This window comes from Panthera tigris, chromosome D2, assembly GCF_018350195.1.
Source record: "Panthera tigris isolate Pti1 chromosome D2, P.tigris_Pti1_mat1.1, whole genome shotgun sequence".
Classification (NCBI taxonomy): Eukaryota; Metazoa; Chordata; class Mammalia; order Carnivora; family Felidae; genus Panthera; species Panthera tigris.
The window spans coordinates 3185504-3202508 of record NC_056670.1 but is presented as its reverse complement, the minus strand read 5'-3'; the positions used below and the strand labels follow the sequence as shown (position 1 = coordinate 3202508).

At 38.1% G+C, this 17005-nt stretch overlaps 1 protein-coding gene across 1 annotated transcript in view; it reads right to left on the bottom strand.

Moving 5' to 3' along the window:
- PCDH15 (protocadherin related 15) overlaps positions 1–17005 on the bottom strand; it is an 833394-nt gene that overhangs the window by 494627 nt on the left and 321762 nt on the right. Inside the window, 1 exon segment of the mRNA XM_042960326.1 lies at positions 1662–1817. Coding sequence (XP_042816260.1) covers positions 1662–1817 — 156 coding nt within the window.

Sequence of the window (17005 nt, the reverse complement as noted above, 5' to 3'; positions counted from 1 at the left end):
CTATCTGATACCAGTTTATTCACAAATGAAGGCAGCACTCAAAGCAAAATCTCAGTCAAAGAGTGTACTTCAGATGCTAAAATAATTGATCATGTAAAACAGTTAATTACACTAATTAACATTTGTTTGTTTTAGCAAGAACCAGTTAAATAAGAGTAAAATGTTAACACCGACTGACCAGCAAAATTGTCCTGTTAACCTTAAAAGGGCAGTTCAGGGCTTTTTTCTTTTTTACTAACTCCACCTACAAAGTCTCACATTATAAGACACATAATTTCCTCAATTTTTTATGAATACAACAATATTGAGATAATTAAGATACATTTTAAATAATTTCAAAAAACAAGCACGTAGAGGTTAAAGGCCCACTGCTGTGCTTAACGCCCAAATTACACATTTCCTCCTATAAAGTAGGTACATAGCTTTTGAGGTTAAAACAAAATCTGGGAAGTAAAAATAATCTGCTAGTATATGGACTATTAAAAATGTGGTTCAGGGGCGCCTGGATGGTTCAGTCGGTTAAGCGTCTGACTCCGGCTCAGGTCATGATCTCATGGTCTGTGATTTCGAGCCTCACATTAGGCTCTGTGCTGACAGGTCAGAGCCTGGAGCCAGCTTTGGATTCTGTGTCCCTCTCTCTCTGTCCCTCCCCTGCTCATACTCTCTCTCTCAAAAATAAATAAACATTAAAATTATTTATTTTATTTTATTTTATTTTTTTAACGTTTATTTATTTTTGAGACAGAAAGAGACAGAGCATGAACGGGGGAGGGGCAGAGAGAGAGGGAGACACAGAATCTGAAATGGGCTCCAGGCTCTGAGCCATCAGCCCAGAGCCCGACGCGGGGCTCAAACTCACAGACCGTGAGATCGTGACCTGAGCTGAAGTCGGACTCTTAACCGACTGAGCCATCCAGGCGCCCCTAAAATTATTTTTTTTAAATATGGTTCATTTTTTTTATGCGTCTAAAGCATCTATAATAGATGATATTAGATATTTTAGAAATATTTTCATAGTGGAGTAACAAAAAATTAACAGAGTAACCATCACTTTTTAAAAAAACATAAAAGGGCTTCTTGGCCCATGGATTTTGGCTCAAAGGGAAAACAAAAGAAAAAAAACAACCAAAAATCATGTTGTAATAAAAGCAGTAATACTTAAAATTTTTAAAAATTACTTAATCAGCATAAGAATTGAGCAGTTATTTATATTTAAATATTTGAATATGCCAGAACTTTTAAAATTAAGGAAATAACTTTAAATTAAAAGAATCTTGAATAGATATTTTCTTCCAGGATTTAATTCCTGCTCCCACCTTAGAGATAATGGAAAACAAAGAATCCAACAAGTTATAATGATAATAAATATCTCCTGTTAACCCTTAATAAGTATATACGTGGATTCTGGCATTAAATTGTCCACGATGATCAAAAATACCAATATTTCGGTCATTATTACACACAAATCAAAATTTTTTTGCAGCAAAATGAATCCCTGGAATCTTACTAGAAAGTCACCCAGATCTTATTTCCTCCGAAGCACTATTCTGTAAAATGTCTTTTTGTTTCTTTGTTTTCAATTTCTGAACAGTTAAGCCTGCTGTAAGCATCATTTGAAAGCATCCACAGTACACAGCGACCTACGCGCAGAGGGCACTGACCTCATTCACCGTGGCGTAGTAGCTGTCGTGCTTGAACGTGGGAGAGTTGTCGTTGCGGTCCCTCACCACGATGCGAACCTCATGGTAGATGACGGTGCCCACCTTCTTGTTGACACACTGTACCTGCACCACGATCGAGTGTATGTTCACCGGGGGCTGCAACGCAGAAATTGCATCCTTTTTTATTTTTTTTTATTTATTTATTTTTTATTGTTTTTTTCAATATATGAAATTTACTGTCAAATTGGCTTCCATACAACACCCAGTGCTGGTCCCAAAAGGTGCCCTCCTCAATACCCATCACCCACCCTCCCCTCCCTCCCACCCTCCATCAACCCTCAGTTTGTTCTCAGTTTTTAACAGTCTCTTATGTTTTGGCTCTCTCCCACTCTAACCTCTTTTTTTTTTTTTTCCTTCCCCTCCCCCATGGGTTTCTGTTAAGTTTCTCAAGATCCACATAAGAGTGAAACCATATGGTATCTGTCTTTCTCTGTATGGCTTATTTCACTTAGCATCACACTCTCCAGTTCCATCCGCGTTGCTACAAAAGGCCATATTTCATTCTTTCTCATTGCCACGTAGTATTCCATTGTGTATATAAACCACAATTTCTTTATCCATTCATCAGTTGATGGACATTTAGGCTCTTTCCACAATTTGGCTATTGTTGAGAGTGCTGCTATAAACATTGGGGTACAAGTGCCCCTAATTGCATCCTTTTTTAAGAAAAGCAGTTGAAACTGAAGCATCTCATGATGGCCAAAGCACATTTGTTTCATAACAAAATTTTAATGTTTATGTTTGTGAGAGAGACTAAGAGAAAGGGAGGTGCAGAGAGAGTAGCTGGGGTGGTGGGGGTGGGGTGGCACAGAGGATCCGAAGCAGGCTCCAGACTCTGAGCTGTAAAGCACAGAGCCTGTCCTGGGGCTGGAACTCACATGTGAGATCATGACATGAGTTGAAGTCTGACGCTTAACCGACTGAGCCACCCAGGTGCCCCTGTTTCATAAAACTTTCTATGCTTCTTCATTTTACAATAAAGATAATTTATGAAAATTGATCCATTTTGCCCTGTTTAAGGACAAGAGAGGACAACCATGATTATTTTGCTTCTCCATTTTGTGTCTCAAAGTACAGGACCTCGGGATGCATGTTCAGCATGGGAGGACGAGTGGAGAGCACAGTCACAAGACAGAGGGGGTAAAACGAATTCTGTCCAAAAGTTAAAATATCATTCATTACATGAGCTTGTGATTTATAAAAACAATGTGTTCATGATAAAATCCTCGGGCAAAAGGCGTTGTGTAACATTTGTGCTCATTTACACTTTTGCTAAAATATTATGTGTTCATATCTGATAAAAATTAAAATATAATCAAAAGAAGAGAATCCATTCATAATCCACCAACCATATTTACTCATTCTATACATTTAAGTGTTTATTTTGCTAATCTCTCTCCAAATACAAATATACTCCTGTTATACACACACACATACACACACACACACACACACACACACACACACACACGAATAGCATCCCAAATTTGTAAATACAGATTGACTACAGTAATTAGGTATCTACTGTGATGCTATATTATATGATTTCATATAGTTGATAGCATAATTGTCTTAGTAGAAACTTACAACAAGATGCTCTATGTTGTCCACTTTTCCCATTATAAACCATACTTCAATAAATATTCTACGCATAAATATGTGCCAACTTGCCCCTATTTTTAATGATAAATTCCTGAAGGGGAAAAGTGTCATCCAAAGGGCACTTATTACTCAGGTCACATGGCCAAGACCTTTCAGAAGTCGGGCGCAGACGTACATCTGTTTGACCCTCGAGTCAAAGCATTTAACACTACAAAATATTTCTTTGTGCTTTTCAAGCCTTTTTTGAGCCTACAAAGCTGTCGCACAAAATACATCATTTTATCAGAATGACATATTCTGACACGTCGTCTTCCAGCCTGCTCTCCCCTTTCAACTTCTCCCCGCACTACTTATTTTCTGTACTACGTTTCTCACCCACCACTTGGCATATGACATATTTTATACGTTTAGTTCTGTTGGTCCCCCTTCACTGCACTGGCAGCTCCAAAAAGCCTGGTGTGGCGTTTTGTCATGACTGAAGCTCTCCGCCCAGTAACCAGTACTGTGCCTGGAGTAGATAATGGTGTGGACTCCCCACGTCAGACTACGTGACTTCCGGCCAGTAACAGAGACCTACTAGCCGCACGCTCCGTACAAAACCTCTCAGTGCTTTGATTGCTCATTTCTAAAAACAGAGATAAAATTAAAGACCGATAGGATAGGATCATTCTGAGTATCATATGAGGTTACCCTGCCCTAGGCACAGCTAGCAGATGTAAAATTTTTTTAAATGTTTTATTTATTTTTGAGACAGAGAAAGAGAGAGACAGAGCATGAGCGAGCGAGGGGCAGAGAGAGAGAGGGAGACAAAGAATCTGAAACAGGCCCCAGGCTCTGAGCTGTCAGCACAGAGCCCGATGCAGGGCTCAAACCCACGAACCATGAGATCATGACCTGAGTCGAAGCTGTATGCTTAACCAACTGAGCCACCCAGGTGCCCCAATTATCTTTTTAATTATAAAAAAAAGCTAAATACCCAAGAAAGCAAAAAACATGGAATTTTTAAAATATAAACTATAATTTTGGATTATGAAGTAAATTATTAAATATTTGGATTGAAACCAATTTAAAGTTATAGCATCACTTACTGGAAGTGAGCATAGGTTCAAAAAATGTCACATGCCACATTTAAAAAAATTTTTTTTAACATTTATTTATTTTTGAGACAGAGAGACAGAGCATGAATGGGGGAGGGGCAGAGAGAGGGGGAGACACAGAATCTGAAACAGGCTCCAGGCTCTGACCTGTCAGCACAGAGCCCGATGTGGGGCTCAAACTCATGGACTGTGATATCATGACCTGAGCTGAAGTCGGGTACTTAACTGACTGAGACACCCAGGCACCCCACATGCCACATTTCTAAGTGAGAAGAATACTGTAGAAACCGTATCTAAACTGAAGCAAACATTATTTAATCTTGAGATATTTTTACACGCAGTGTAAAAGGAAAAAAAGCATTTTAATCTGTTTGTACCAGACTGAATAAATGTACCCAGAAAGAATCAATTGAAGAATCATTAACATACGCAGGGAGGTTATCTGGTGAGTGCCATATAACTCAGTGTTCTGATATATACCTCATTCCACTTTTAATTACTGACATAAATGAAGACATTAAGGTCATGTGTAAAAAAATCTGTGAATGCCACAAAGCTCCGAAGGATATAGCATACATTTAATGACAAAAGACAACATTCAAAATCATTTTAGTAAGACAGAATAATAGGTTACACAATGATATATTTTTATAATAAATTTAAATCACCTTATTGGTATTAACCAAGTATAATAAATGGCTACACACATTAATGCAAAAATATCATTGTGAAATCTCGATGAGTGAGAGATGAGTTTTCGCATCAATGCTGTCAACGGACAATGGAGCCTTGGTACAAACTTCATATTCGTTAGTAATATCAGATGCAGAGATGGCCAGACTCTAGTTAGCACTATTTTATGGGCAAATAGGATGTAAAGTCTGAACACCTTGAGAACGTGTGATACAATCTGAGGATATTTAATCTAAAACACTCAAGATGCACCCCACACCTAAATGGTTGTTTTGAAAAGATATATAAGCTTATTCACTGTAGTCTCAGAGAGAAGAAATAACAACAATGAATAAAAAAATACCACAAAGCATTTCTTTTCAATATAAGTAGAGGTTTTGTGTTAATGCAAGGCAGTGCAGAATAGAAGGGACCATCTGACAAGCAAGACATCATTGAAAATAAGGAACCTCGAGGCAAAAAGATCACTTAAAAAGATTAGGTCTCTCCCTTTTTACTATCAGTTTTAAAGTGTTTTCTTCAATAGATTTTTGAGCCAAGTCCTGTGTATTTCAATTGTAAAGTAAAAACAACAATAGCAGCAAAAGAGGAAAAGCCACAAAGACAACCAAAGGAAACCAAATACTTGTACTGTGTTTGTACTTGGCATCTCTCGGAAGACATTTGGGCGAATTACGTTCTTCTAAAGTTATTTATCTTCTGAATATTACAAAAGAGCCCTACAAACCCATTTCCTCTCAGCTTCTAATGCTGTAGTGAGTGCTAGCACTGGACAGAGAGGTCACAATCTCTGCAGGTAGGGAATCAAATGCACTGTGCACTGAGCCCCTACTTGGTCCCGTGAAGTGCCCATAAATTAGATGTAACCAGGTCACTCGGAACTCTTGTCACTCTCGACTCTAGCTCCCTTGCAACTGTGAGCAGCATGGATAGACCTTAGCTTGCAATAAATTCCAACCATAATGGATCGTGCTGAAGGCCAGAATTCCCTGCGGCTCATATATAACACACGTTGTAATCTTGCCTTGGAATAGATTCTATTCTGCCGCATAAGAAGGTCATAAATATAGCAAGTGCAGCTCTACAAGTCAGTGAGAGTTTGGGGACCACAAAAGGCTTAGGAATCTGTTAGGGAAATTTTGGTTTATCTTTCACAACTGTTCAGCCAATTTTACCTTCCCTAATTCTCTTCAATTGCTTCATAACGAAGAAAAAAAAAAAACCTGTGTAGAAATTGTTTTGGGCTAATTATTCAAAACAACTACCATTCGTATTATACCTAGACATGCCAACTATTCTCCCAGTTTGAAAATGAATGTTTAACATGATACCTGAGGGCATAGTTGCACATTTTTATACATTAGTGTATATCGAGTATAAGTTTTGATACGCATAAATAAGGTTTGGGAATGATACATACCAACAGTTGATGGAGGTTAGCTTTGAAGAGTAAGGTTGAGGGTAGAAAGTAAGAAGGGAAAAATTACCAACAAATATGTATGAATTTTGTGATTTGAAAAAGACAAAAATTTAAAATTTTATTATGAGGTGTTCAGACAATAACTTAGGATTTAACATGCAAAGTCATTTTTGTAAGAAATTTATTGATGTGAACATTGTTGATTGTAGCAAACATCTTACATCCAAGGGGAATTGAGTTTTCTCCAGAAACCATGTTATTTGGAGGGCTCACTGATTTAATAAGAAAACATGTTTTTAGCAAACCTGTATAAAAGAATTGATTTTATTTCTCCTAAAGCAAAGGCCAACCTCAATCCTCACAGGAATGAATGGATTTTGTCATGCTTTTTCTTCCTATGTACTCACTACTTTCAGAAAGTGAAAAATCTTCATTATTTCACAAATAACTATAAGACAGTGAAAGGAAATAAGACACAGTATGTTTTTGAATTATTTTTAAATAATGAAAAGACTTAAAGGAAATGGCTGGCTGGAGTTATGAGTTTCCCCTCACAAATTAAACTTCCATAATCATAATAAATGGTATATTGACATAAGTTGACTAAGGAAGAAATTACCAATTTGAAACTATAATTAGGTATAATGTAATATTAAGATAATTTTTTTAAATTTTTTAAATGTTTATTTATTTTTGACAGAGAGAGAGAGAGAAACAGAGCATGAGTGGGAGAGGAGAAGAGAGAGAGGGAGACACAGAATCTGAAGCAGGCTCCAGACTCTGAGCTGTCAGCACAGAGCCTGACACAGGGCTTGAACTCACAGACCACAAGACCATGACCTGAGCCGAAGTCGGACGCTCAACCGACTGAGCCACCCAGGCGCCCCGATAAATTTTTTATAATCAACTATTAAGGGCATTCAGTTTATTGACTTGTATTTATTAAATTCAAAGTTCAATGTGAGTTAGGATTAATATGATGTGAGGTAAGCAAATCCCATAAAATTGATGTGAGATGAACTTAAATACAATGGCAAGTCAAAGAGTTTTGAAGACTTTAGAGTTTAGAGCAAGAAATTTCATAACAGTGTAACATTAAGAACTATGATATGTAGGGGGTGCCTGGGTGGCTCAGTTGGTTAAGCACCTGACTCTTGATTTTGGCTCAGGTCATGATCTCATAGTTCATGAGATTGATCCCTGCATTGGGCTCTGTGCTGAGCAGGGAACCTAGTTGGAAATTTCTCTCTCTGCTCCTGCCCCACTTGTTCTCTCTCTCTCTCTCTCTCCCAATTAAAAAATATACAATAAAATTTTTTTAAAGGAATATTTTACGTAGGGAGTGGCATGTAAGGCGTGTCTTGGTAGTAGATAACATTCAACTGATGGCCAAGGCTAAAGGTAGATTCTAATCACAGAGATAAAAGAATATCAGGGAAGGCATAATAGCAATGAAAAGTCATCTGTTGACAAGGTCAGAACTGTGTTTGAATGTAAAACAGGTTGAGTCTTGACATATGCTGAGAGGACTATTAGGAGACTGTCCCAAAGTCCAAGTGCGAGCCATCAGGACGACTCCGTGGAAGTGAAAGCGGGCAGCTTGGTAGTCACGGGGACATTGGCTCAGGCACAGGCATGAGAGTCCATGCCCTCTGTACAGCTGTGAACTTAGAGTCTGAAAGAGGAGAAGGTAAGATGTTGGGGATTTCCACAAACACGATTTCTCTCTGGTCAAGCTATGAAAGTTTTTCCAGAGTTTTGAGATAAGTATAATAAGACCATGCCACAATCCTATTTTTCTTTCTATTACTGTTTAGTCATTGATGTCATTATGACAATTATGCCCAACAGTGACCAGGTAATATTGGCCAAGTGAGACCATCATTTTGACTGTGATGCTCCTTCATTACTGAGACCTAATTTTCATGCCAGACAACATGTTTTGGTTATTTTATCATTCGTGACTCTTCATTTTACACCTTCTCCTTCTCTGTCTCTCTTTTTCATGAAGAAAATCGAGGTAACTTTAGTAAACTGAAATAAAAATAGGGAATAAAAAATAATGACCATGAGGGAAAGACCTATGGACAAAGCTTAAAAATTGTCAAAAGTCATATACAATGTCATATACAAGTTTTCTAATTAAATGCAAACATTGGATGCTGGAGAAGTTTTAAAGATTATTTTTATCCTTGGAAATTTTTGTAGGGATCATTTGTTTATTAGCTTATTTTTTTTAGCATTCAATCTTAAAAATGTGCATCTATTCCTATTAAATTTTCTTTTAGTTCTAGGTGGCCATAACTGCCCAAATGTTTCCATTAAGAGATAGTTTATGGCCTCATTGAACAAAGCACAGAAGACATGTTTTAGAATTCCTTCTCTGGAACACACACTTTCCCCTCACTACCGCAGAAGGAACAGGTGGAAGAAGGATGTACCGTGTGGCCGCGCCTGGCTCCCCCGGCTGTAACTGAGTCAAGCCTGTGAGGATTTAGATGCTCTCTCTCATCAATTAGATAAAACACAGTAACTGTGGTCATTTTCCATTAAAAGTGTACAGGGCCTGGTGCAACAGAGCGGACGCTGGTAAGAGAAAAAGCCACATACAACCAAAGAAATGGGGTGAGAGAATTAGAAATACACAGAGGACTCTGAACTGTAGGAAGAAGGAAACACAGCACATACACAAAGAAATGTACAGATCATGTGGTCCAAGAACAAATAGTTTCCTCTGTCCCTGGCAAATTTACAATATTCAATACAACACAAAAAAAAATCAAATTATTTCTCATTTCTGTGATGTTGATATTCCTTTTTTTTTTTTTCTTTTTAGTAGGTTTCATGCCCAACAACAAACCCAAAGCAGGGCTTGAACCCACATCCCTGACATCAATACCTGAGTTGAGTCCGGCACCTAACTAAGCCACCCAGGTGCACCTATGATGTTGATATTCTTAATATTTTTCACCAATCAACTTCAGCTAATTTGAAGGCATTTTTGTGCCTTCCTTATAAGACAAAGAATTTTGAATAAAATAAGAATATTCCTATGCAAGAGTTTGTATGTTCTGGCCCTCCCAAATTCACATGTGGCAATACTAATGATCAATGTGATGGTATTAGGAGGTGGGGTCTTTGGCTCACTTGAAAGTATGTCTCGGGGCACCTGGGTGGCTCAGTCGGTTGAGCGGCCGACTTCAGCTCAGGTCACGATCTTGTGGTCCGTGGGTTCGAGCCCCACGTCGGGCTCTGTGCTGACAGCCTGGAGCCTGTTTCGGATTCTGTGTCTCCCTCTCTCTGACCCTCCCCCGTTCATGCTCTGTCTCTGTCTCAAAAATAAATAAATGTTAAAAAAAAAATTAAAAAAAAAGAAAAAGAAAAAAGAAAGTAAGTCTCAATGCAGAATTTATTCAACTTTAGGCATAATTTAACAATGGTAAACACACCTTTATTATGCTACTCATAAAATATATTTTAGGGAGGGGGTGAAGGTAAAAGACAGAAATTCTAATACTTGGTGAGTTTCATCATCTACTTCTTATTCCCCCTTTAACAACATGAATCAGGTGACTAGGTGATGAGATTAACACCCTTCTAACAGAGGCCTAAGACAGAGTCCTTGTCCTTTTCCACAATGTAAGAATAAAAGAAGTCTGCAACCTGGAGAGGACCTGTGCCTGACTGTGCTGGCACCTGGTTTCACACATTCAGCCTCTGGAACTGTGAGAAAGAAGTTTCTGCTGTTTATAAGGCACCCAGCCTTTGGCATTTTTTACAGCAGCCCGGATGGGCTAAGACACTTAGACAAGCATCATTGTATTTGAAAAGCTCCATGGAAAAAAATCCCACTAATAAAAAATTTCCAGAGCAACTTTCCCCTAAGAAACACTAAAATGAATTCTACCCTAGTGACCATAATATGGAGCTTTGGCATTGTTAGTAGGGTCAACCCCTGATTGTGGGCTCTGTTTTGCTATTCAGAGCATCCCTACATTTTTTGTGATGATTCATTATACTCACGAAATAAACAACACAAAGACTTTTGGCAACAATCTAAGTAACTGCACATCAGGAAACTAATCAGATGCAGGATAAGCTGTATTATATCAGAAAAAAGAAAAAAAGACTTCAAAACACAGACTGTAATAAGAGACAGAGAAAGACATTAATAATGATAATGAGGTCAGTCCAACACGAGGATATGACATTTGTAAACATTTATGCACACAACATAAGAGCACCTAAATTTATAAAGTAAATATTAACAGACATAAAGGGAAAAATAGACAGCAATACAATAATGGTAGGGGACTTTAATGCCCCACTTAACATCGATGCATAGATCATTCAGACAGAGAATCATTAAGGAAACATCGGCCTTGAACGACCCATTAGACCAGATGGACTTAGACACATACAGAATCTTCTATTCAAGAGCAACTGAATATACTTCTTCTCAAGTGCACAGGGAACTTTCTCCAAGATAGATCACACGGTAAGCCATAAAATGAGCATTAATAAATATAGGAATATTGAAATTGTATCGTGTCCTTTCCAACCACAATGGTATAAAACTAGAAATCAATTATAAGAAGAAAACTAGAAAATTCATATACAGTGGAGATTAAACTACATGCAACTTAAAACCCAGTGGACCAAAGAAAAAAAATGAAAAGAGAAATAAAAAAAAATACCTTGAGACAATTGAAAGTAGAAATACAATGTACCAAAACTGACAAGATACAGCAAAAGCAGTGCTAAAAGTGAAGTTCATAAATGCCTACATCAAAAGATAAGAAAAATCTCAAATAAATAATCTCACTTTACATCTAAATGAACTAGAAAAAGAAGAGCAAATGAAATCCAAAGTTAGTAGAAGAGAGAAAATAACAAATTTCAGATTGGAAATAAATGAAATAGAGACTAAAAGACAACAGAAAAGAACAACCAAACTAACAGCTTTCTTCGAAAAGAGTAACAAAATTGAGCCACTTTGAGCTGGACTCACCAATGGGGAAAAAAAAAAAACAAAAACAAAAAAGAGGATTCAAATAAACACAATTAGAAACAAGAGAAAATTCTGAAAGCAGCTAGGGATAAACATGCTCTAACATATAAAGGGAGACCGATAAGACTCGTGACAGATCTCTCTTTTGAAACTTGGCAGGCCAGAAAGGATTGGCAGGAGATCTTCAATGTGATGAGCAGAAAAAATATGCAGCCGAGAATCCTTTATCCAGCAAAGCTGTCATTTAGAATAGAAGGAGAGATAAAGGTCTTCCCACACAAACAAAAACTGAAGGAATTCATCACCACTAAACCAGCCCTACAAGAGATCCTAAGGGGAATCCTGTGAGACAAAGTACCAGAGACATTGCTACAAGCATGAAACCTACAGATATCACAATGACTCTAAACCCATATCTTTCTATAACACTGAATGTAAATGGACTAAATGCTCCAACCAAAAGACATAGGGTATCAGAATGGATAAAAAAAAAAACAAGACCCATCTATTTGCTGTCTACAAGAGACTCATTTTAGACCTGAGGACACCTATAGATTGAATGTGAGGGGATGAAGAACTATTTATCATGCCACTGGAAGTCATAAGAAAGCTGGAGTAGCCATACTTTTATCAGACATCTAGACTTTAAATTAAAGGCTGTAACAAGAGATGAAGAAGGGCATTATATAATAATTACAGGGTCTATCCATCAGGAAAAGCTAACAATTATAAATGTCTATGCGCTGAATATGGGAGTCCCCAAATATATACAACAATTACTCACAAACATAAGCAACCTTATTGATAAGAACGTGGTAATTGCAGGGGACTTTAACACCCCACTTACAGAAATGGATAGATCATCTAGACACACGGTCAATAAAGAAACAAGGGCCCTGAATGATACATTGGATCAGATGGACTTGACAGATCTATTTAGAACTCTGCATCCCAAAGCAACAGAATATACTTTCTCCTCGAGTGCACATGGAACATTGTCCAAGATAGATCATATATTGGGTCACAAAACAGCCCTTCATAAGTATACAAAAATTGAGATCATACCATGCATACTTTCAGACCACAATGCTATGAAGCTTGAAAGCAACCACAGGAAAAAGTCTGGAAAACCTCCAAAGGCATGGAGGTTAAAGAACACCCTACTAAAGAATGAATGCGTCAACCAGACAATTAGAGAAGAATTTAAAAAATATATGGAAACAAACGAAAATGAAAATACAATAATCCAAATGCTTTGGGATGCAGTGAAGGCAGTCCTGAGAGGAAAATAAATTGCAATCCAGGCCTATATCAAGAAACAAGAAAAATCCCAAATACAAAATCTAACAGCACACCTAAGGGAAATAGAAGCAGAACAGCAAAGACACCCTAAACCAGCAGAAGAAGAGAAATAACAAAGATCAGACCAGAAATAAACAATACAGAATCTAAAAAAACTGTAGAGCAGATCAATGAAACCAAGAGTTGGTTTTTTGAAAAAATAAACAAAATTGATAAACCTTTAGCCAGGCTTCTCAAAAAGAAAAGGGAGATGACCCAAAGAGATAAAATCATGAATGAAAATGGAATGAATACAACCAATCCTTCAGAGATACAAGCAATTATCAGGGAGTACTATGAAAAATTATATGCCAACAAACTGGACAACCTAGAAGAAATGGACAAATTCCTAAACACCCACACACTTCCAAAACTCAATCAGGAGGAAATAGAAAGCTTGAGCAGACCCGTAACCAGCGAAGAAATTGAATCAGTTATCAAAAACCTCCCGACAAATAAGAGTTCAGGACCAGATGGCTTCCCAGGGGAGTTCTACCAGACGTTTAAAGCAGAGATAATACCTATCCTTCTCAAGCTATTCCAAAAAATAGAAAGCGAAGGAAAACTTCCAGACTCATTCTATGAAGCCAGTATTACTCTGATTCCTAAACCAGACAGAGACCCAGTAAAAAAAGAGAACTACAGGCCAATATCCCTGATGAATATGGATGCAAACATTCTCAATAAGATACTAGCAAATCAAATTCAACAGCATATAAAAAGAATTATTCACCATGATCAAGTGGGATTCATTCCTGGGCTGCAGGACTGGTTCAACATTCACAAATCGATCAACGTGATACATCACATTAATAAAAGAAAAGAACAGAACCATATGATCCTGTCAGTCGATGCAGAAAAAGCATTTGACAAAATTCACCATCCTTTCTTAATGAAAACCCTTGAGAAAGTCGGGATAGAAGGAACATACTTAAACATCATAAAATCCATTTATGAAACCCCACAGCTAACATCATCCTCAATGGGGAAAAACTGAGAGCTTTTTCCCTGAGATCAGGAACACGACAGGGATGTCCACTCTCACTGCTGTTGTTTAACATAGTGTGGGAAATTCTAGCATCAGCAATCAGACAACAAAAGGAAATCAAAGGCATCAAAATTGGCAAAGATGAAGTTAAGCTTTCGCTTTTTGCAGATGACATGATACTATACATGGAAAATCCCATAGACTCCACCAAAAGTCTGCTAGAACTGATACATGAATTCGGCAAAGTTGCAGGATACAAAATCATTGTACAGAAATCAGTTGCATTCCTATACACTAACAATGAAGCAACAGAGACAAATAAAGAAACTGATCCCATTCATAATTGCACCAAGAAGCATAAAATACCTAGGAATAAATCTAACCAAAGATGTAAAAGATCTGAATGCTGAAAACTATAGAAAGCTTATGAAGGAAATTGAAGAAGATAAAAAGAAACGGAAAAACATTCCATGCTCATGGGTTGGAAGAATAAATATTGTCAAAATGTCATTACTATCCAAAGCTATCTACACATTCAATGCAATCCCAATCAAAATTGCACCTGCATTCTTTCGAAACTAGAACAAGCAATCCTAAAATTCATATGGAAACACAAAAGGCCCCGAATAGCCAAAGTACTTTTGAAGAAGACGGCCAAAGCAGGAGGCATCACAATCCCAGACTTTAGCCTCTACTACAAAGCTGTCATCATCAAGAGAGCATGGTATTGGCACAAAAACAGACACGTAGACCAATGGAATAGAATAGAAACCCCAGAACTAGACCCACAAAAGTATGGCCAACTAATCTTTGACAAAGCAGGAAAGAACATCCAATGGAAAAAAGACAGTCTCTTTAACAAATGGTGCTGGGAGAACTGGACAGCAACATGCAGAAGGTTGGAACTAGACTACTTTTTCACACCATTCACAAAAATAAACTGAAAATGGATAAAGGACCTGAATGTGAGACAAGAAACCATCAAAACCCTAGAGGAGAAAACAGGAAAAGAGCTCTCTGACCTCAGCCGTAGCAATCTCTTACTTGACACATCCCCGAAGACAAGGGAATTAAAAGCAAAAATGAACTATTGGGAACTCATGAAGATAAAAAGCTTCTGCACAGCAAAGGAAACAATCAACAAAACTAAAAGGCAACCAACGGAATGGGAAAAGATATTTCCAAATGACATATCGGACAAAGGGCTGGTATCCAAAATCTATAAAGAGCTCACCAAACTCTACACCCAAAAAACAAATAACCCAGTGAAGAAATGGGCAGAAAACATGAATAGACACTTCTCTAAAGAAGACATCCGGAGGGCCAACAGGCACATGAAAAGATGCTCAACGTCGCTCCTCATCAGGGAAATACAAATCAAAACCACACTCAGATATCACCTCATGCCAGTCAGAGTGGCCAAAATGAATAAATCAGGAGACTATAGATGCTGGCAGGGATGTGGAGAAACGGGAACCCTCTTGCACTGTTGGTGGGAATGCAAACTGGTGCAGCTGCTCTAGAGAACAGTGTGTAGGTTCTTCAAAAATTAAAAATAGATCTACCCTATGACCCAGCAATAGCACTGCTGGGAATTTACCCAAGGGATACAGGAGTGCTGATGCATAGGGGCACTTTTACCCCAATGTTTATAGCAGCACTCTCAACAATAGCCAAATTATGGAAAGAGCCTAAATGTCCATCAACTGATGAATGGATAAAGAAATTGTGGTTTGGGGCGCCTGGGAGGTTCAGTCGGTTAAGCGGCTGACTTCGGCTCAGGTCATGATCTCGCGATCCGTGGGTTCGAGCCCCACATCGGGCTCTGTGCTGACAGCTCAGAGCCTGGAGCCTGTTTCAGATTCTGTGTCTCCCTCTCTCTGACCCTCCCCTGTTTATGTTCTGTCTCTCCCTGTCTCAAAAATAAAATAAAACATTAAAATAATTTAAAAAAAAAATTTTTTTTTCAACGTTTTTTTATTTTTGGGACAGAGAGAGACAGAGCATGAACGGGGGAGGGGCAGAGAGAGAGGGAGACACAGAATCGGAAACAGGCTCCAGGCTCCGAGCCATCAGCCCAGAGCCTGACGCGGGGCTCGAACTCACGGACCGCGAGATCGTGACCTGGCTGAAGTCGGACGCCTAACCGACTGCGCCACCCAGGCGCCCCAAACATTAAAATAATTTTAAGAAATTGTGGTTTATATACACAATGGAGTACTACGTGGCAATGAGAAAGAATGAAATATGGCCTTTTGTAGCAACATGGATGGAACTGGAGAGTGTTATGCTAAGTGAAATAAGCCATACAGAGAAAGATATGTATGAAACTTAACAGAAACCCATGGGGGAGGGGAAGGAAAAAAAAGAAGTTGGAGTGGGAGAGAGCTAAAGCATAAGAGACTGTTAAAAACTGAGAACACACTGAGGGTTGATGGGGGAGAGGGAGGGGAGGGTGGGTGATAGGTATTGAAGAGGGCATCTTTTGGGATGAGCACTGGGTGTTGTATGGAAACCAATTTGACAATGAATTTCGTATATTAAAAAAAATAGAAACAAGAAGACATTACATCTGATATCTCAAAGGATCAGAAGAGACTACTATGAATAATTATGTCTCAACAAATTGGGCAGACTGGAAGAAATGGACAAACTCCTAGAAATATACCATCTAACAGGACTGAATAATGAGGAAATAGAAAATCTGAACAGAATGATTACTAGCATGGAAATAGAATCAGTCATCAAAACCCTCCCAACAAATAAAAGTCCAGGACCAGATGGCTTTTCTGCTCTATCCTACCAAGCATTCAAAGACAAATGGAGACCAATCCATCTCAAACTCTTCCAAGATAGAAGGGGGAATTCTTTTAAACTCATTTTATGTGGCCAGCATTACCCTGATATCAAAACTGGACAAAGATACGGCAAGAAAAGAAAATCATCAATAACTTCCAACTTGATGTCCAAAATAGGAGACTGTTTTGAAAAAGAATCTCGATTTATTCATCCAATGAAACACTATGCAGCCAGTAAAAATGATTATATATACATTCATTCACATGAAAGGAAGTATATTACAAATCACATTAAAAAAGGCTGAAACATCATACCCAGTGTGATACTATGAAG